Source organism: Topomyia yanbarensis, unplaced genomic scaffold (genome assembly GCF_030247195.1).
Source record: "Topomyia yanbarensis strain Yona2022 unplaced genomic scaffold, ASM3024719v1 HiC_scaffold_183, whole genome shotgun sequence".
NCBI lineage: Eukaryota > Metazoa > Arthropoda > Insecta > Diptera > Culicidae > Topomyia > Topomyia yanbarensis.
The window spans coordinates 20638-43326 of record NW_026683364.1 but is presented as its reverse complement, the minus strand read 5'-3'; the positions used below and the strand labels follow the sequence as shown (position 1 = coordinate 43326).

General features: G+C 42.7%; 1 protein-coding gene and 2 pseudogenes across 1 annotated transcript; 2 read left to right on the top strand and 1 right to left on the bottom strand.

The window, feature by feature from the left end:
• The first annotated feature begins 925 nt into the window (after positions 1-925).
• On the top strand, positions 926-6244 carry LOC131694881 (uncharacterized). Its single transcript, XM_058983399.1, has one exon. It carries the CDS (start codon positions 926-928, stop codon positions 6242-6244), a length of 5319 nt encoding a protein of 1772 aa, XP_058839382.1.
• Positions 6245-6336: 92 nt separating this feature from the next.
• On the top strand, positions 6337-9433 carry LOC131694880 (folliculin-interacting protein 2-like; annotated as a pseudogene).
• Positions 9434-12996: 3563 nt separating this feature from the next.
• Positions 12997-16403, bottom strand: LOC131694879 (uncharacterized; annotated as a pseudogene).
• Between the last annotated feature and the right edge of the window lie 6286 nt (positions 16404-22689).

Genomic DNA, 22689 nt, shown 5'->3' with positions numbered 1-22689 from the left:
GAACAATAGCGCAACCCAATCGACGCTAAGGATTCGCCATCTTTTCGGAACATCAAACCTTCGACTGGACATTCGCGCCAAAGGATTTTTCTCAGGTGAGTTGATCCACTACAATATGTCCAGCCGAAGCTGGCACCTTACTCAGGGCTAACACTCGCCTTTACCATTTTCGTTGGTCATCGAGCTGCGTTTCGTGGATACGAAAACTTCCTGCCGTAGTTCCGCTAGTCAGTTAAAATAACTCAGGTGCATGTAATTGGACCGACCTACATGGCACATTATTCATACATCGGTTCCTGGATAACGAAAACCCTTTGCCGGTGCAGGAAAAATACCATCCACTAATTTCAACGAAATCGGCAATTACCAGAGAACGTAAAACGAAGAGGAAGCACAATATTCTGTTTCTCCAGGTTAGTGAAGAATAGTATATGCCAGCCGAAGCTGGGATCTCAGATATTATACGTATTGATTATTGTTCATCCTCTTCGACTGTGCCATTTTACAATATTCCGGTTGGTGGTTGCATAAGCAACTGAGGCCGCTATTAAGTACCTACCATCATATAAAATCATATTTTTGGAAAATCGCAATTTGGATTGATTCTTATTCTGTGCTGCTGGTAGTTTCTCCAGGTGAGCTACAGCAGTATATGGCCAGCCGTGGCCAAGGTCTATTTGATAGTACATCCTGGTTTTCTCCTCTTCTTATTCCTAACCCGGAGCGTTGTGAGACACTATTTGACGCCATATTAAGTCACGCTGGTATACGGATACTAGTTTCGGATTTTCAATTTTTATTTGGATTTGGTGCGCAGTCTTTTCGTCCAGGTAAAATACAGAACAGTATATGCCTGGCGAAGCTAGGGCGTATTGCAGTATACTACACCGTTTCCCTCTCCTCTCGTGTGTGACAAACTAACACTATGGCTCCCGCTGCATCATCCGCTGCCAAGAAAGGGTCATCTCTAAAGCTGTTAACAACGAAGTTGAAGGACGTCCAATCATCATTCAACGATATCTGGCAGTTCGTAGAGAACTTCACGGAAGAGGCTACAATCACCGAAGCGGAGATACGCCTGCAGAAACTCGACGAGCTGTGGGAAAGATTTGGTGACATTCTAGTTGAAATCAAATCTCACGATGACTATCCTGCCGATGGTGATGGTTATGAAAAGGAACGAAAGGAGTTCAGCGACTACTACTATAGGGCGAAATCGTTTCTCTTGGATCGGGTCAAAGAGCGACAGGAGCATTCGAGTTTGGAACAGTCCATCCGTGTCGGGGACACGACGATGCAGGGTACGTTGGATCACGTGCGGCTCCCGCAGATAAAGCTACAGTCTTTCAACGGGGACATCGACGAGTGGCTGAGTTTCCGGGACCTTTTTACATCCTTAATCCATTGGAAGTCTGACTTACCGGAAGTGGAAAAGTTCCACTACCTCAAGGGGTGTCTGCAGGGCGAACCAAAGAGCCTAATTGACCCTTTGCAGATCACAAAGGCAAATTATCTAATTGCCTGGGACATGCTGTTGAAACGGTACAACAACAGCAAGCTGCTGAAAAAGCGACAGGTGGAGTCGCTGTTCAAGTTGCCCAGCCTTTCGAAGGAGTCCGCTTCAGAACTACACATTCTGTTGGAAGGTTTTGAGAGAGTCATCCAAACGCTTGATCAAACTGTGCAGCCTGGAGATTATAAGGACCTCCTGCTAATCAATCTTCTCACCGTGCGGCTGGATCCAGTAACCCGTAGAGGGTGGGAAGAATGTTCGGCTAGCAAGGAGATGGATACACTGAAGGATCTGACAGAGTTTTTGCATCGTCGAGTTCAGGTACTGGAGTCGATACCACCAAGATCAATGGATAACAGGGGCATCCATCAGTCACAAGCGTCTTCGAAACAGAAGCCGCCTAATGTGAAAACCAGCTACAGCACAGCACAATCATCTGGGGGACGCTGTGTGGCATGTGCGGCAAACCATCTGCTGTATCAGTGCGGTTCATTTCAGCGGATGTTGGTGGCGGAACGAGACGCATTACTTCGGACTCATTCACTCTGCCGAAACTGCTTCCGACAGGGTCACCAAGCAAGGGATTGTCAGTCCAAATTCTCGTGCCGCAATTGCAAGGGTCGGCATCATACCATGGTCTGCTTCAAACGCGAGAAAGATAGCAACGGCAAGGGATCAATCGTTGCAACTGATGGAAACTCCACTACTGCGAAGGAACCTCAAGCTTCTTCCACCCAAGGGGCTAACCTTGCAGCTACCGACGTGTCAGCATCCAATCCAGCTCAGCAATTTTCGTCACAGGTGCTGTTGGCTACTGCGGTAATCATTGTCGAGGATGATGATGGTAGACATATTCCAGCTCGTGCTCTGTTGGACTCGGGATCAGAGAGTAATTTTATTACGGAGCGGTTGAGTCAACGATTAAAGGTTAAACGGCAGAGAGTAGATATATCGGTGCTCGGAATCGGCCAGGCCGGCACTAAGGTCAAGCAGCGGATTTTAACAACGATTCGGTCACGAGTTTCCGATTTTTCACGAGAAATGAGCTTTCTCGTATTGCCAAAGGTAACTGTAAATCTACCTACGGCTACGATCAACGCAACAGGATGGGCAATTCCAAATGGCGTTCAATTGGCCGATCCGTCATTCTGTGTTTCTAAGGGTGTGGACATAGTACTCGGCATTGAAGCCTTTTTCGACTTCTTCGTTACTGGTCAGAAAATTTCACTTGGCGAGCAAATGCCAGCTTTAAACGAGTCGGTGTTTGGGTGGGTGGTGTGCGGTGGTCTGTCAGCTCCCAATCAATCGCTACAGATCAACTGCAATTTATCTATGTCGGATAGCCTGGATGCGCTACTGACACGATTTTGGGATTGTGAAGAAATAGAATCGGTGGTAAACTATTCTCCGGAGGAAGTGCGCTGTGAGGCATTATTCGCACAAACGGTCCAACGTGGAACATATGGACGGTATACTGTTTCTCTACCGAAGGACGAAGAAATTCTTGCACGGATGGGCGATTCAAGGGACATCGTATTCCGACGGCTCCTGGGAACGGAGCGCAGGTTAGCAAGGAACGCTGACTTGAAGGAACAGTACGTTTCGTTTATGGACGAGTATTGTCGTTTGGGACACATGAAAAGGGTCGATATTAATCCGCACGATACAATCAAGCGTTGCTATCTACCACATCATCCGGTGGTTAAGGAGGCAAGCACGACCACAAAGGTTCGAGTGGTCTTTGGCGCATCTTGCAAAACTTCGTCGGGCATCTCGTTGAACGATGTACTACTGGTGGGGCCGGTGATTCAGGAGGATTTACGGTCGATAATCATGAGATGCAGAACCAAGCAAATCATGATTGTAGCCGACGTCGAAAAAATGTTTCGGCAAATAGATGTCAAACAGGAGGAGAGACCACTGCAATGTATTCTTTGGTGCCCATCGCCTGCGGATGATGTAGCAACGTACGAACTTAATACGGTAACCTACGGTACCAAACCAGCACCGTTCCTAGCAACGCGCACACTAAAGCAACTAGCGTTAGATGAAGAAATTCGATTTCCGTTGGCAGCCCAGGCAGCTATCAAGGACACGTACATGGATGACGTGTTAACAGGATCGGACAACGTTGAAGAAGCGATCAAGCTACGAATTCAATTAGATGAGATGATGTCCAGCGGGGGATTTCGTCTCAGGAAATGGGCTTCCAACGCAGTTCCAGTTTTGGCTGGAATCGCTGAAGAAAACTTAGCGATACGCGATGCTGATGGGATCAACTTGGACCCAGACCCCTCAGTGAAAACCTTGGGACTTACATGGTTGCCAAATACCGATGTTTTCAGGTTCCAGTTCAATATTCCGACGCCTGATACTGTGGATGGCTTCTCCAAACGTCGTATTCTTTCGATGATAGCCACACTGTTTGACCCATTGGGACTCATAGGAGCCACCATCACAACCGCCAAGCTGTTCATGCAGCTTTTATGGACGCTGAGAGACGAGGATGGCAACAGGTTAGACTGGGATCAACCTATACCACCAACGGTGGGTGAGAATTGGCGAAAGTTCCACCTCCAGTTACCGTTATTGAACGAGATACGAATTAACCGAAGTGTGATTCTACCTGGTGCGGTGGCAATAGAGTTACACTGCTTCTCGGATGCTTCTGAGAAGGCATATGGAGCGTGCATTTACATTCGGAGCCAAGATGCAGAAGGGAAGGTGGCGGTTCGTCTGTTAGCATCCAAATCGAGGGTTGCCCCTTTAAAATGCCAAACGATACCGAGACTTGAGCTTTGTGGAGCGCTCATAGCTGCTCAATTGTATGAGAAGGTACAGCAGTCTGTTCGAATCAACTCTCCCGTTTTCTTCTGGACAGATTCCACTTGTGTGTTGCGGTGGATTAAAGCGGTACCATCTACGTGGATCACGTTTATTGCCAACAGGGTGGCGAAAATACAAAACCTAACGGAACATGGGGAATGGCGCCATGTTCCCGGAATACATAATCCTGCTGATTTGATATCCAGGGGAATTTCCCCACAAGATATTATAAATAACGAATCCTGGTGGAATGGTCCATCCTGGTTGGCAGAAGCTCGTGATCAGTGGCCCCAGTATCCTGGCGATTTGAATAGCGAGGAGGAAGAAGAGGAAAGGCGTCGTACGGTGATTGCAGCTCCAGCTTCATCAGTGACAGAATTCAACGATTGGTATATCGGTAAATTTTCGTCATATTCGGAAATGGTACGACGGACAGCAATTTGGTTGCGACTAATGAAGTTACTGCGCACGCCGAAGGAAGACCGTCGATCAGGGTTTCTCACTAGTATCGAGCTACGGGAAGCAGAATGTGTTTTAGTTCGCCGTGTGCAATTGGAGACTTTCTCCAAGGAGTGGAAGTCACTATCAAAGGGTGAACCGGTACCAGGTCAATCATCGTTACGATGGTACAATCCAATCATCGCCGAAGATCGTCTCATCAGGTTGGGTGGAAGATTAAGGCACTCCAAGGAATCAGAAGAGACTAAACACCCCATGGCACTCCCAGCTCGCCACCGCTTTACTCGCATGTTGATGCAACACTATCATGAGCGGTTACTTCATGCTGGACCTCAACTGCTTTTGAGCGTCGTTAAACTCCGCTTCTGGCCTTTGCGTGGGAGAGATATGGCAAGGCAGATAGTGCACAAGTGCCAGAGATGCTTTAGATCGAAACCTACACCCGTGAAGCAGTTCATGGGAGAACTACCAGAGGCTCGGGTGACAGTCTCTCGCCCATTCTCAAAAACGGGGGTAGACTACTTTGGACCAATTTATTTAAGACCTGTTCCCAGGCGAGCGGCGGTGAAGGCGTACGTCGCAATTTTCATCTGTCTATGCACAAAGGCAGTGCACATGGAGCTCGTTTCGGACCTCTCTACCGACCGGTTCCTGCAAGCACTTCGTAGGTTTGTGGCAAGGAGGGGTAGATGCACCGACCTTTATTCCGACAATGGTACCAATTTTGTCGGAGCACGAAACAAACTGCTGGAGTTCTTGGAGTTACAAAATAGCAAGCAACACCGGGACAAGGTGTCCAAGTTCTGTGCGGACAAAGGCATGCGGTGGCATTTCAGCCCTCCAAGTGCCCCGCATTTCGGAGGACTGTGGGAAGCAGCAGTCCGTTCGGCCAAACATCATATTCTGCGAGTCCTTGGAAATAATCCAGTCACGCCGGAGGATATGAACACGTTGCTGATTCAGGTGGAAGGATGCTTGAATTCCAGACCAATTACAGCTCTTTCTACTGACCCAAACGATCTAGAACCATTGACACCGGCACATTTTTTGGTAGGAACGTCATTACAGTCCATTCCTGAACCCGAATACGAAGACATCCAAACAAACCGTCTGAACCGATGGCAGCTGATGCAGCGAAACCTTCAAGATTTCTGGACGAGATGGCGAAGGGAGTATTTGTCTCAGCTCCAATCTCGAATAAAACGTTGGCGCCCGCCGATACAAGTGGAAGTGGGAAAGCTTGTTATCATACAGGACGATAATCAACCTCCCCTACGCTGGAAGATGGGAAGAATACACGCCATTCATCCTGGAGACGACGGGGTCGTGCGGGTGGTGACACTAAAAACAGCCACCGGCATGCTGACTCGACCAGTTGAGAAAATATGCATCTTACCTGCAGCAGAATTCGTCGACGATGCCGAGTCAGGTGATCATCAAGATTAAGGAAAGCTTCATCCTCCCCATCCCCTCCCACGTCGAAGAGGAGCCTTTTCTTTCTTTCTTTCAGAAATGCAGCGATTTCAGGGTGGGTGAGGATGTTTAGTAACTACAAGGATACACCCTATGCTACAACCCTGCATCATCTCATCATTCAACCACGGTCCCCACACTACCATGGGTTCAGCAGCACAGCAGGTAGATTCTGCGCAAAGTGGATAATAGCAAGCTAATCCAGAGGCTAACCATCATCATTTAACCGGCAACTACAACCATACACACATTAGGGAATGTGGTGGAGAGTCATCATCATCGTCGCGACGGTAGAGCGAGAGCAGTGATCACGATACCACTACTGATAAGGATCACACTGATAGCAGCACATCGTGAGAGCGTAAAGGTTCCCCCACACTGACGCGATTATGTCGCAGCGACTGCGAAAATTTCGCTTAGCGATTTCGTCGCGCTTCCTGCGACAGTGCGATTCGCATGTGTGCCCACACCGGCGCGAATTTCGCATTACAAGCGACACAAAGTGACATTTGCAAACTATAGTAGCTAGATGGGACAACCTCAATTTTAATCTCATGGTAAACGACGTATGTTGTCCTAAAATTTCAAAAAATATTTTTCGATTGTTTTATCAGCCATTCAGTGAGAATAGTTCTCGACAAACATATGATTACGGCCTAAAAGCCAACTGTCAAAATCCACTTTGAATGGAAATTCCGGACAAACCGTTTCACGCCAATCACAGATGTTGATAATAAACGAAAGAGAAAAGTTTTCTCTTTCATAAACTGTTGTGAACTGTGTTCGACTAGTAACGGTTTGTCTGGAATTTCCATTCAAAGTGGATTTTGACAGTTGGCTTTTAGGCCGTAATCATATGTTTGTCGAGAGTTTATCTGTCCGCGTGTCTTTATATTTAAAACATCGTCTTTGGGTCGTTTGTTCGACACAGTAATAGCGTTTTTGCTTGAACCTGAAACTGAGTCGGGTTCTAACCCCAACCGCTGTCAGTTCATACATTTTGACCAACCAAAACACATAACATAACACAAACAAACACATAAAAACCACATAAGAAAACAAACAAGAAGAGAGGATAGTAAATCAGTTGACTATAATATTGCATTATTCAATAAGCTGTTTTGAACTATAGTGTACCAAGAAGCGCAGCGCTAGTTCAGCAACAGAGAAATATACCTCAGAAGAATCAACTTTCACCGCTGAACAGGTTCGTGTTCTTGTCCGCGAATGTGACATCGGAGGTCGTAAACTACTGTTTGATTCCAGTGCGGTCGAGAAAATTTCCGGCGAATACAATGCAGCAACAACGTCCACTTGCAGTACCGCAATACAAAGCCACAAAGCGATCCAACAGCGTGGGAAATTTTATCATCGCAAAATTTTATATCAGCACAACAGCTAAACCAAAAGTGATACCACGTCGATGGCTGAAATGATTTTTGGTTCTGCACCGATAGTATTCCAGGACAGCAGTTTGAAGGTACATTAATTGAAAACTCGAAAAGCCATTAAGTATGCTTACGTGTTTCCTATGCCGGCACAGCATGCAACCAACAGTAGCAGCAACAGCAGTAAAAAAGTATCCACTTTCACCTACTTGAGCGCTGAACTGCCAAGTATCGGTCAGAGTGGACTATACAACGGCCGACATACGTCGGAAAGTGATCTTAGCTCCATAGATACAACGTCGCTACGGTCGTTTACTGTTACTTCGTCCACTTCGACGTACAACCACAGACAAAGGACACCACTGCCAATCGAGTTTGCGCATTTGGAGCATCTGGCAGATCAGAGACTTTCAACCAACAGTGACCTTGACTCAGGGTATGGTGGAACGGATCCTTGGGCGTTTTCATCAAGTCAACCACGCCATCGCACTGAAACAGTCTAGCATCAATTTCTAATGATTTCGAGTGTTTTCGAAGACTTAGTTTAGATACCAGTATTGATATTCCGCAGCTTCTGAATTGCACAAGTTTAGACGACTCAGACGAAGTCAGAATGGCAGCTTTCATCGAGGTGTATTGAAAAATCATTCCATCTCATTCGAAAACCGACTCACTCTAGCCGATCACGTGGGGCATGATGACGAGCTCAATACGACCGGTTCGGTGAACATTAGCAATCAAGTGACAGCGAGCGATGGTTGCGCCGGTGGTAAAAATCGACGGTATAGTGAAACCATAGTACTTACTAGACAAAAAGCGTTTAGCGGGGAAGTTCTTTCCACTGCAACCAAATATCACGGGAGACCTTTTCACAAAAAGGCACGTCTAGGAATTGTGCTGTGCGTTCAACTAAACGATGACATGCCGCAGGGAATTGAAGCATTTAGCTCGGAACACATGAGTATATTTGAATCAATGCTGTGTCGTTTAAGAATAACTGCCGAAAACGCAAGCTACAGGTAGCCGCAGTTACTCCAGGTAGGCTTGATAGAAACCCTTCACTTACCTGTTCAACCAGATGCTATTGCTGGCCGACATTAAGGATACAAATTTTTTCATCAGCACACTACTAACGGCGATATAAAAGTACCACCTGGGCTGGGTGAGTACCATTGCTCCTGTGAGTGGTTCCGCTGACGAAGCAGATACATATTGTGCTACAATATAGCGATAGAAGGAGAAGCGGTGCAAACTAACCACCAATCACCCGTACATCGTACTGTGGGTCCAATTGAGCGATTTGTACGGAACCGTCGGACAGCCGGTGAAACTGTCGAGAACAATGATCTGCGGAGGCCCCCTTGGAGCAATACAATGGATAAAATTCTAAATGAGCTATCTTACTTCGTAAGATGTAGCAAGATCAAGCGGGCTGTCCTCGTAGAGGCTTTCGACGAGTATAAAGCTGAGCAGGCATTCGCTGCGCAAAGGATTATAAATAATTATTTGCTCCCTATGTTAATTGTTAACTTTAATCAAAACTGCTTTTCCTTGACCTGATGTACAGTGTAAACCAACAGATTTTCGTTCGCAATAAAACTACAAAATTACGAAAAATACAGATTATAGCAACAGTGTCATAAGGTTTGGAGGAAATAACTGTGAAGAAAATAGAGGATTACACAAATCCCCCAGATTCTTGCGATCCGGATCTGCGATGGTTCGTTCGGCAACCACGACCAAAGACTAAACTTCGATGGCTGGTAATGAATAAGTCCTGCTGAGAGCGAACTGGTCGGAGTTACGCAGACCGGACTGACAATATATTGATTTAGAGAAAAACAAGTTTAAAGTTTGAATTGCAGCATACTTTATATTGTAATTGGAAATTAATTTTTGCCATCATTCTTGTTTATTGCTGCAAATCTGGCAAAAGTTGAATGTAGCAGAAAAAATTCTTTATCCAGTGCTATCATTATCACAATTTTTTGATATTTTGCGACTTAGTCCAGTCTGACTTAACACCAGCCCCGTGAAAACTGTTTGTTGCCTGAAGCTCCCACCAAGTGCCAGTAGCGCTAGCTACGCTTCAAATGTTCAAGGTGTGTTCACATGAACTGTACGACACTGTTTAAAAGTTGGATTCAAAACAAGTAATTAATAACAATATATGAGAAATCACGCTTTCTCTTTCATCGTTGTTCCTACACAAAATCCGAATGCTTTTATCACCTCAGTACCAGTTAAGCACATTAAAATGACGTTTGTTTGTATTCGATAAGTGTCATTTCGAGTTAACAACATTGGCTCCTAGTGATGTGAACGTTGCTTAAAGCGCGTTCGCTGTCATTTTTGGCAACTATCCGAGCCAGGAAGCCAGCTTATGTTGGCTTCACTCATTTTTCAAAGAAACGTCAAAACATTCACCCTCTTGCTTAACACCGACCAACTGTCCAAGCTATTGGAGAAAACGGTTATGAATGATATTCCAAACGTTCTGCTTTTTCGTGATTCACGGTTCGTACAGTAGGAGCAACGACGGTAGGAGCTTAGACTAAGACTAAGAGCACGGACACCTAGATGGAACTCTATGCAAACTAAAAGCGATTCCTGGAGATGATCTATCACATAAAGAAAGAAGTTGCAGGTTCACAGATTAGAATAATTTTGACGCAACCTGATGAGACAGGACAAGAAGCTATAGAACTGGACGTTAATGACTTGGAATGATATATGTTCGACTGTCACGATCGATCACAGGTACCAACATAGAAGAGGGCGAACGCAGTCAAAGAATACTTGGGGTCTTGGGCGGATTAAATAAGAATTTACAATGGAGCAGATGAAGTACGTTGATGGCTTTCGAGGTGACCAGGAAGTATCGAGGCCACTCAGCCGATGGCGCACCGGAAGAGAAAAAACGAAATCCGGTGTATTCGAGTAGGCAGCAATGCCGTGGAAAGCATTATAATGTCCCTCAGGGCAGATATTGTGCCGAAGACGGTGGAAAATTTTTGAGCATTGTGCGCTGGGGAGCAAGGTTGTGACTATAAAGGGTCTATGTTTCATAGGATTATTCCGGAGTTTGCAAGTTTTTTTTTGTTCTGGTAGTGCATCAAAAAAATGCCAATTTTCCGTTTTAGATGTGCCAAGGTGGGGATTTTGCTGCAAACAATGGAATGGGTGGAAAATCTATATTCGGAAAAAAGTTTGTCGATGAAAGTTTTAATTTAAAACACTTTGGGTTTGGAGTACTGTCGATGGCTAATTCCGGTCCTAATATGAATGGTTCTCAGTTGTTTATATGTGTCCGGAAAAGTAATTGAGATGCCACATATATCACTCCGAGCGTCAATTTTAACGGTATATTTTTAGAACCGATTGACTGGATAGTAAACACGTTGTGTTCGGAAATGTTATCCGTGGAGCAAATATAGTTCTTAAAATGGAAAGATGTGGCTCGAAATTTCACGGTGCGTTCTTTAAATTGCAATCTTCTTAAAAATCTTTTTTTCAAAAGTTTTTAACAAATCTCATACATTCAGTGCACTTTTGTACAAGTAAATTCCATCGTGAATACAACCGGTGGGTAGCGTTCGCAGCACCGACCCTTTTTGGCGAGAACCGGTACTACGGTACTGAAGCCCTCAGTACCGGTACTCGAATATTTTTTTAAAAAATTCGAAAAAAGCTTCAAACTGAAATTGAATGCTCAAACTGATGATCTTATTCTCAGATGATTGACTTGTGCTGATCAAAAAAACATGTTTATTGTTTTTAATTGCTTCGGAATGGCAAGACTCATTTCACAGAGGATGTTTTTCGTAAAGGGCACCTTCTTTTATTTCGAAATCTAGACCACTTTGAAATCAATTACTGCTAAGTGGTGCGACTTTCGTCGTCTTGAACAGATGGTAAATGTATGAAACCCTATTAACAACAGTAAATCAAAGCGAGAATCGCAGTAAATCCGAGCAGGTCAATCGCATTTCCTTTCTTGCTTTTCTGAAAATTGGTTTCGACCTTTATGTCTTTGCCTACTATTCTCTAATGCATATCAAGGCTCCTTGCTTTCCTGTAAACTATGGAGTTTTGCTGAATTTTCCGATCACCAATAATTACAAATCGCCCCATTTGAAGCGGTTCACCAAGTCTAAAACTGTTAGCTACTAAATCGCTGTTCGTTCTTTTATAGATAAAGGTTTAAGAGCAAATCAAATACAGCAGACATGACTTAGACCATAGTCTTATTACGCGCCACCCAGTCAATAATGGAAACCAATCAGAATGTCGCTAATAAAACTAACTTCTAGAATTATTATGATGACCTCATTCCCACACAAAGGTGTCATCTCAACGATTTATCTAGAAGGCAAATTAATATAATTAAACGTTATCTGGCAGACCGATATTTGTCATAAAAAATTGTATAGTACCGAAAATACCGGTACTGGCTTTTGTTCAGTACCGGTATTACGGTACCAAAAATGGGTCGGTATTCCCGGGATTTTCGGTACCGGTATTACCGGTACCACAACCCTAGTGGGAGCTTCATGAGATCGATTGAATAGCGGTCTCCAGTAGGCTGATTTGTTCACATCTAGCTGTGTCAGGAACACCCGGTTCTCTTTTGGAATATTTCCCTAGACGTTGTCCTGATTGACAAAGTAGTAAATTCTACTTAAAGGACAGTACGTATCGGAGCTGGAGTATTTTTTACCGCTGGTTGTAGATCCACAAAGTAGAAATCGTTGTTCTCTCGTATAATGACAAAAGTACTATCACCTGTTAGGAGACTGTGTCCTAAGATAAGATACACATAGTGCTCCAAAAAAATGTAAAAACAAGGTAATAAAACATTTAAATCCTTCGGCGAAGCGCACATCATATTCATGATTTCCTAAAAAACTTGGCTGCATAAATATTGTCTATCTTTGGAACCGATTAAAAATTACTCGGTTAGTGGACCGAATTCCGCCAATTTGTGAACATGCATCCATGTTGTAGTGAAACATATCGCCTATATATCATTAGCTCCACGTTTTCATCGATCACAAAGGGAACATTGATCGGACCAAGCAGCCTTGTAACGCAGACCCTTTCGCCACTGAGCAACGTTGCTAGCGGTAGCATCCCCTCCTAGGAAACACTGCGGTACGCCTCTCCTCACAGATAAATACGCGCCATAGTCTGCTGCAACTCCACACACTCCAGTCCGTTGGTGCCGAACTTGGGAGTCTCCACATTTGGTTCCAGGATTATAAATAAGGAGATGTAAGTTAACTCTCGCATATGCGGCAGATTAGATCCGGTTTGCATAGAGGTGTATTCAGATGATTCGTCGTGGCTGCGCGTATATCCGACCAGAAGCAGTGGGGTTTTGATTTCGAATGTTCCCTCAATCTAGGCGGACAGATACATGTACTCTTGAGAAATTGAGCAGCTATCAGTGTGAGTATATTTTGATTTGATGTGCACTTGCTCTATTGGGTTATACCGTTAACCAACATACAGAACTTGCTCGACGAGAGGTTGCTATTTCTTCGTCCAGCTGAAGAAACATGATTATCATCTGATTGCATGGGAATTCCGATCGATTCCGTACCCAAGATTTCATCGATTTATCTTTATTTTGTCGGTAACTTCAATCTCCCGCTCGATTTGCGGTATGAACTTTATATTCTTATATTTCAGATTGTTATGGAGTCTTTGGCATAACATGTTCAACCGTTCATTGGCGTTAATTTCTTCCCTCAAACAAAATGCTAAAAGATCTTCCTTGAACAAGAAATGATCGTCCTTTTCTGGAAGGCCTTCTTTCTCATCATCCGAATTATTACCGACGTATCGTTTTTCTAATGCTTTCACTAATTCTTCTACGTTCGAATCGTTGGGATTAAGAGCCTGTTTGTCGAACTATTTTTCGATCAGCTCTTTGGAAAGATGAGTCCGCTTTGGAATATTTTTTCTTCTCGAAAGACTTGAAGCACTGAATTATAGTAAATAGCTCTAACCACCCTAATTTCAATTCAATTTTACCGCTCCAGTATTCATTTGATTTACCTGGCTTTCATACGGTATGTAATCTTCTTTTTCAAATAGTTTTGTTGGACTTGGTAGCGCCCATCAGTTTGGTTTTGAAATTTAGGCAATTTTTTTCGTATAACTATTTTCATTTTTTCCGGAATTCTGGTCAAATTGACCGAAAAAGGGATATCAAAGTCAACCAACAATCTACTTTGAAAGTATTATTATTTATGTAAAGTTGAGATGCGCCAAATGACAATAGTTGATTAGTCTGCGCCATCTCGAATATCTGGCGAACACCCAGCGACTGCGACACAATCCTCGCACGCAGCGATTGTTAAAAAATCGCTGCAATTTCGCAACAGCCGACGCGAAAAGTTCGCGTCAGTATGGGAGCGCACATCTGTCGCCATGAGCAGAGTTGCTAGCGACAAGTCGCTTCGCGAAATTTTCGCAGTCGCTGCGACAAAATCGCGTCAGTGTGGGGAAACCTTAAGAGAGATCGGACCGATCGCCAAAAACATCGCAGGCCACATCGGAGGTCTGCTGACCTACTATCAGTGAGAAGCAAGGCAGTGCAGTACTAACCAGCAATCAGATCGGTATTGGAAGACCGTGTGCGCCGTTAAAAAATGAATTAATGTACCATAGTTTAAATAGATTAAAAATTATTATCGAACAGAAATATATGTAGTTACTAAAGAGCTTGTGTTAATGGTACATCGCGAGTGTTCTTTGGTCATTTGATGCTCGAAAACCCTATACCACAAGTGATCGTCGCCTGAGTACCCGCGGGCCGTCCGTTCCCGATTATCTCCAGCCACCAGCAGCAATTTTCTATCTTCAATCCGTGGTGAGTGCAGAAACAGTCCGGCAAAGGATTTTTAACCCCATCGGTGTTGGCCCGGACCCATTGGAGCCAACAACGAATATTATACCTATTATTAAATATTACATTGCTTTAGCATGTTCCATAGTCATACATCGAATGAATTTATAAATGCGCGTAATTCTATTACAGCTCTTATCCAAACGGTGAAGGAAATTGAAATACAATTTTTCTCGAACAATCGTTGGTTAGCAACCAAACCACTTTTAAACAGGTAAATGTATTTGAACTGTAATATTGAATTCAAGGCTTGTATCGTGCAGAATTTAAAACTTCCCTTGCCAGACTTAATGACAATAACTTTCGAAACTGACTGTCATCGAGAGATTTCAGTCAAGCTGAAACGAAACGAAGTGAGCAAAAGAGCAAAAAGACAGAACATTTTTCCGCAAAGGCACTCACGTAGTATGACTGACAGTATATGTCACTATCTCAGTGTGAGAACTTACACGGAAAGAGAGTCGAATATGAGTGCTTGCGACCGTGTAGGAAGGTTTTCTGTTTACGGTTACCGAATGCAGCACTGCTTGTGAGTTTAACTTACCTGCTGTTTGTTTTTGTTTATGTGCTGTTATTTTTCTCTCCCTTCCAATTCTACTTCCCCACACCTCCTTGTCCTTTTCTTCCGCTCAGGAAATGATGAAAACACACGGCAAGGCACAAATCCTTGACTATATATGGGGAACGTGCCATTCAAGCCAATATATTCTGATTCCTGATTGAGCGACACTTGGATTCGTCCAATGCCATCCTGGGCTTGGTTTTATGATGCCGTGAATTTCTTGATCACATGGAATAATGGGTGTTCAATAAAAAATGAGAATTTTTCTGTCATGTAGTTAAAAACAAAAAAAAAATCAACGAATTCACTTTTTTTAAACATAATGTTTATTCTCCAAAAAAAAAAACGTCAATGAATATTGGAGAAGGGGCCCTAGTGAACCGTACGACGCAACTTAGTCGCGATGGTCTCACAGAGCGCTGGACGGCGTTGACGTCCATCTTCCGGACACAATTCCGGATCTTGGTGTCAACTGCTTCGTATCCTTGGTCCGCCAATTATTTTTGTACACTAGGGCACTGAGGGAGCCAAAAAATTAGCAATGGGATGGCACTGGGCCAAGTTGGCCGAGTTCCATTCTTTCAGCACGTACGGTATCTTTTTCTGCTCAAGATACTCCAGTGTCTTCTTGGCGTTATTGGGAAGACGCTTTGTCCGGCCAGAAGACTTACTTTAGATCCGCATGATGCTCCTTTAAGGACGGCAGAAGAATTTTCTCAAGACACTCTTCCTGGTACACTTGTTGATTGATGGCCAGACCGCACAGTGGCCGGCGAACGGACAAAACCTATGTTTCAAATATTGATATTTTTTATTTTTCCTAGGTTTCTTATGTATTGACATATTCTCCAAATTTTGTGACAATCGAATGAGAATTAAATTTTTAATAGAATTTTAAACATCTCTGTTTCAGACAATTCTAATGAAATTCATTTACGAAATCACAGTATCTATCTCCACTTCAAAAACATGTTGCTCTTTCAATTTTATTCAACTTGAGCACAACTAGTTTCATTTTAAAGGATGTTTAAAGAGCTTTATTGATCATTTGAAGATGTTCACCAAATTTGATTCGAACTATGTAATATTATTACAAATATATCTTGAATGGGTTGATAGCAAATTCCTTTTTTTATGCTTATAAGAAAGGTTCGATAGCACTGTATGGGAAAATTTACCTCATCTTTTATAACTTTTGACATTAAAGATGAGCTTAGCACCCCAAAATTACCTTAACATGTGATTGTTAGCCAGATTGGGCACCATGTTTGGTTTTGTCCGACTTTTGTTCGAAGACCCGCCACTGTGGATCGCTCGGCTTGAACCACGGCTTTGAAATCCCTCTGTCGGATATGGCGATGTACAGCATAACTTTTTTTCAAATTTATGCTTAAACTTATATTTTACTGCGGGGGGTGTGGCCGACTTGTCGCTGGAATAGTAGCTGTCATTTCCTGGAATGTGGGTCTTCGGGAGCGGAAAGTAACTTTTATCGTCTAGCATGAACGACGTCCCGCGGTAGTTCTTCGTCATCCACCAGCACTGCGATTTCACGATCGCTATCTGCTCGTCCGTGTACTCGAGGGACCAAGTTTTCTTCCGACAGATGATGTCCTCCATCTTGAGGGTTCGGTGAATCAAGATATGGGAGCAGTGATATTTTCGGCCGGAGTTACGCAAACTCGTCCCGTACTTGTAGTCGAACAGCTTTTTCAACGCTTCCTTCTTCTTTTTCGTCATTATCTTCGCCGGACGGCCGCTACCGGCCTTCCGCTCCACGCTCAGGGATGCCAGTATCCGGTAAACTGTACTCACCGGAACGTTTTTGTCTCGCAAGTGGTCTACCGTAAACTTTTTTCCACGATTACAATCCGTTTCGTAAAACCGTACAACACGCTCGCGGAGTACTTGCTGTTTCGACGTCATCTTCCATTGAACTAACAGCACTCGAGCGAAAAGAAACATGCCACCCATGTCTAGGGAGTTCAGAGAGCAATTCTCTTGGAGAGAAAAATATTTACGCTCTTTACTTTAATTACAGAAAGGTATTGAAATTATTCTCATTTTTTGAGTGAACACCCGTTATATATGAATGTGCGATTTCGAACTGCTTACCGAGTAATCGGTATTGAGTCAGTACGATGCCAATATGAACTTTGAACTATAGAAAATTTTCAATGAACATTTCTTGCATTTTTAGCAACGTACCTAAGAGTCACAAATAATCTAGTGCATCTTTTTAAAATAGGGTAGATGAGCGCTTATTCATCTCATTACTTAGGATGTCACACTTTCATTCTGTTTTCTTCTTCTTCATCATCAAGTAACACCGACGCCAGAGAGAAGACTTCACTTATAGACCGGTCACCAATGGCTTTACTTCCCTTCCGAAGGAAGGCGTGACCACAATTTTTTCATCTCAGATAAATCTCAACGACCTTGGCTGGGATTAAACCCAGACCATTTGGTGTGAGTGGCGATCACGCTTATAACTCAACCATCGGCGCTGTCAATTTTTGTTTTTTGTTTGTTTAAAACTTCGCCTTTGTATCATTTCTAATAATTGTTTTCTTTCAAGACGAACGTTTCGAAGGCTTGTTAATTGTATAATTACAGGCGATTTCAAACTCTCCCGGAAATTTTCTACTTGTTGAGAAATTTTAAATTCGCTTCAAACTCAAAATTTTCACAGACCAAAGTTGACCACCAATACTAATTTACGTATTGTACAATGTTCATTTTAAAAACGAATTTCGAACCCCTCCCGAATTATTTTTTGGATCCGCTCCTGATTTAGGGTGCTTTACTAGAATAATGCAATACAAGTTGTAACAGCAGGTAAATATATTAAAATTTAATACATTTTTCATTACAAATATTTTAGGCTAGAGAATTATAGTACTTCTACCTTACGACCTAGTGAAACTGTTTTTCATAACTAGCTCCGATATAGAGGCATGGCATTGCACTAACACGTAGTAAGAAGGTGTTCATACCGCACGAGCACCAATTGTGATTTGAGTGCTAAGTCACAACATAGCTATAAAACAAATATTAGGTGCTAGTATAAAAGTGTGACCTGCACCGTCAGCTTTCCGAACTATCCACTAAAATTTAAAGCCAAAATTACTCGAAAATCACATTAATTTGTAAGCAACCAACATATAGTAACAACTGGTTCATTTATCGAGAATCCGATCGCGCTTGGAATACATATGTCCTAATCACATCCCAGTATTCATAACAGCAGCACACAAACAAACCAAAACAACTATATCCCGAGACGACCCCGGAACAAATGTTTCCTGAATGGAGCATCCGGTTTAAATCTTTTCTTACACTTCCATGAAAAATGGTCACGACTAAAGAAACGCCCGTACCGTTCGTAAATCTCTAGGTGATAATTTATTCATATCTGATTCACCCTTGCCCGGATGCTGGGCCGTGTCGGAAACTGCTGTGGAACCAGAAACTCCAACCACCACCGAGAAATCGCGCCGGGGAAATGGCCAGCAGCACGTGGAGAGCGGTGAAACAAGCACCAAAGAAACCATGTTTTCTTTATTGCATGAATCCCCCACTTTCCTATTATGAATATGAGTTTTGTGTAAAATTTCCCTCGTTTGCAATTCCACCGAATTGGTGACAATGCTCTCTCTCTCTTCTGTGTAGTATATTGGCGAACAGGGCGTGTGGGAAGATACGAATGAATGCCAAGCAAAAGGGACAGTTTTCCACACTCAAATACCGGTACCGGTGGCGCGAGGGGCTGACGAAGCTTCCTAAATACCGATGAAAACTAAATTAAACAACAGCCAAGCAGCTAAATATAGCCACTGAGAAGCTGGGTAAGGCCAAAGAAAATTGCACTCGTTGCCAGCCCATCAGCTCGAGGCACAGCGACCGGAAAAGTTTCCCTGCGGAAAGAACACCCGTATACGAATGTATTGTTGGCAGGATTGTTTATTTAAACTATTAAAATTATGCTAAATAAACAGTCCGGGTTTGGATGGGTTGACTTTGTTTTGCTTTGGCCTGGTCGTCCTTTCGCCGCTCCATGCTACAACGAATAGCAGTTTGATTAGATTTTTTGTGTAACCAAACAATGTAAAAGTTTTTAATTAGTCGGAACTTCCACCTTGCGATACTTTCACGACGGCCGAGGAAATGTTTATTAGTACCAAATAATGAAGATACTTCAGTTCAAATTGTATGTTTAGAGATACAGTTAAGTCTATCTAGGAATAATAGCCTTGCAGATCACGATGAAGCTCGAAATTTCGCTTCTGAATTGGAGGCACTTTCTAGTCTTGTGCCAAAGATAAACTACCGAACTCTCCTCCTACCACGAAGTACTGAGTTAAACCAAATTGAGTTCCTCGCCAACACAGCCCGCCGGAACAATCCTTGACGGTTTTCTCAATCGCCTTCCATCTGTAGGATTTTCCAGACTCCAATAGCAACGTCAATCAATATTCATCACCGCTTCGGTGCGGAGGACGTCCTCACGATTGCAGATTTCGGAGGCTGGCATCCTGCCTTGGCACTGCATAATACCCGCGGGCATCCACCCTCACAATCAGTCAACCGTGACGAGCTGCGGGACGGCACGGCACGGAATCGTCCGGGACGTTTGTTAGATGGGAAAATAATAGCATTTCCCTAATGAAAATATCGACTTCCTCGCGGCTTCCGGGTGCGTGGTAAAGATTGATTTTATGGTAATCTTTTTTGTTCTGCTACCATTAGTATCGTTTGTCGTTTGCCTGCTGTTTTTTTAACGGAATGAGGTTGTTAACGACATGTGTGATTTATTACTCGATACATTGTTAGTTATTCAATTTTTATTCCATCAACGACATGAAGTATGAGGAAGTGCCGAAATGTCATAAAGTTTCCTTGACGAAGTTAAGCGCCGAAGATTATAAACTTGGCTGAAGCATTTAGAGTAGAAAGAAACGTCAAGGAAAAAGTAAAAAGTCACCTGAAGTCGTGATTAAGGGGTTACATACCATTTAATTTTTAAAAAAATCGATTTTTAATTACTTTATCTGAAAGTACAACTCCTTGAAAATATATTCCCAATTTTTTTTTAGAGATTCGAAAAATAGATCGAAAGTTACAGCGCTTCCAAGCGCGCTACGTCTACTAAGAGCAGTGGTAACTTGAAATTTTAAACTCGATTATCTCGAAATGTCGTTTTTCTAAAAATAGTTTTTCCGTGATCGCGATTGCCGAAAAACAACCACTCAACCAATTCTCTTAAATTTTTTTTTAATTGATCGTAAATAATTTTTCTCGTACCTTAACGATTCCTTTTTTATGCATAAATTTTTGTTTTGTGTATGAGCATTTTTAGTACAATTTTCAGGGCTAAAAACAGCGATTTTTTAGGAAAAACTTTTCCGAATGCAGAAAAAATTATTATTTATTCAACTAATCGTTAAGGTACGAGGAACTCATACAATAATTGAATTTTTTGAGTTTTGGGATTTTAGTTGATCAATTGGTCTTCAATTGTGATCACCGCAAACCTCTTAAATAAGAAAGGTTTTCGGGGGGAAAGCTTTAACTTCGTCAAATATCAATATATTTTTATAAACTTATGCTTCTTTATTTCACTGAAAAATGTGCAACCAAAAAATTGTAAGTTTGATGTAAATGAAATGAAGTCATAGCTTTATGCCTTACGTAAATTCAAACTTTCTCAACATTTTCCTCACAAAAAGGTATGTAACCCCTTGCAATAAATCTAATTTCTGAAGCACAATTGAAAAATCTCATAAACATACACTCAATAAAGTAAACGTTATGCCTATTGATTTTACACATAGATTTTTGCAATTAACGGAGGCATAAAGACACTATTTGCTGGCACATAACCCAAATGTGTTTATTTAGAAGAAATATTAATCTTACATTAACATTTCATAACTATTAGGCACATAAAACCCCATTCTATAACAATATGCACATATAACTTAGGTGTGTGCATACATAGTTTATACAGTTGACACATAGAAGGTATGTGTGCGCGTGATAACAATAGCATTTCTTCTTCATATGAATTTTAAGCGGTTTGAAGCAAATAGAATTAACGTTTGGATTTTTTCAGTGTAGTAATATGTAAAACTATCTTGTCATTTCCAATCAGAGCAACAAACCTTTCATTCGCGCGAAGTAACGGAGGCACTGGTAGGCACTGTAAAAAAGACAAACTTACTTGAAGAAAATCTAATTTGTTGAATTTGTCAAACAAAAAAAAAGTGGATATTTGAAAACGGCCCGTAATCTGTCAACAGTTTTTTCGGCATTTAATTAGCAAGGGACTGGAAGGTGAAGTATATTTTTCAATATTTAGAGCCATAGTACTCAAGGGAGAGCAAGGTGTTGAAAGGAGAAAGTTTAGAAAAGCGTGGAAGGATCATATATGCAAGCTTAGAGCTCACCGGCGACTTAACCCTTTGTCTGCTACCGTAGGGGTCAGGGTCTTTTGGCATTAGAAATGCGAATCACCTGAGTCTACGGCATGTCCGAACAAGCGTAAAGTAACTTGTTACTTCATGCTGTCGGAACCGACAAAAAGTTAAGTCACGGTAAACTTCCACACTAAGCATTTGCGACGTTGAAACTCATTGAATGAGCCAGTTTTGTTTGTTCCCTCACCAATTGCCTGCCTGAGTGATTTTATTTTATCGACTATTGTGACTGTCTCAGCGTGTGTGACAATATGGTCACATGTGTTGCTGATTTGCACGGTGTCGGCAGCTTTCACCCAACGCTGCAACGATGAATCCCCATCACGGTAAGTTCTATTTTAACCATTTTTTTTTTGGTAACCATTTTTGTTAACGACCTATTGTGTTAATTTGTCAACAGCAAAAAAAAAAAAAACGGCCCGTAATCGACTGTTCGGCGAAGCTTTCGTTTGATGTTGGAACAGAGGCGTTCTATGGTCTTCAGTTCATCTTTGGTAATGCATCTCTTGATTTTACTAACGGGTGTTCAATAAAAAACGAGAATGATTTCAATACCTATCTGTAATTAAAGTAAAGAGCGTATTTTTTCTCTCCACGAGAATTGTTCTCTGGATGTCCTGGAAATGCGTAGCATGTTTCTTTTTGCTCGGGTACTGTCAGTTCAATCGAAGATGGCGTCGAAACAGCAAGCACTCCGCGAGCATGTTGTATGGTTTTCCAATCTCACGAAACGCATGGTCATCGTGGAAAAAAGTTTACGGTAGACAAGTTTCGAGGCAAAAACGTGTCCGTGAGTACAGTTTACCGGATCCTGACATCCCTGAGAGTGGAGCGGAAGGCCGCTAGAGGCCGTTCGTCGAGGATAATGACGAAGAAGCAGAAGGAAGCGTTGAAAAAACTGTTCGACAACAAGGACGGAACGAACTTGCATGACGCCGGCCGAAAATATCACTACTCACATACCTTGATTCACCAAACCCTCAAGATGGAGGACATCATCTGTCGGAAGAAGACTCGGCTCTTCGAGTACACCGACGAGCAGATAGCGATCGTGAAATCGCAGTGCCGGTGGA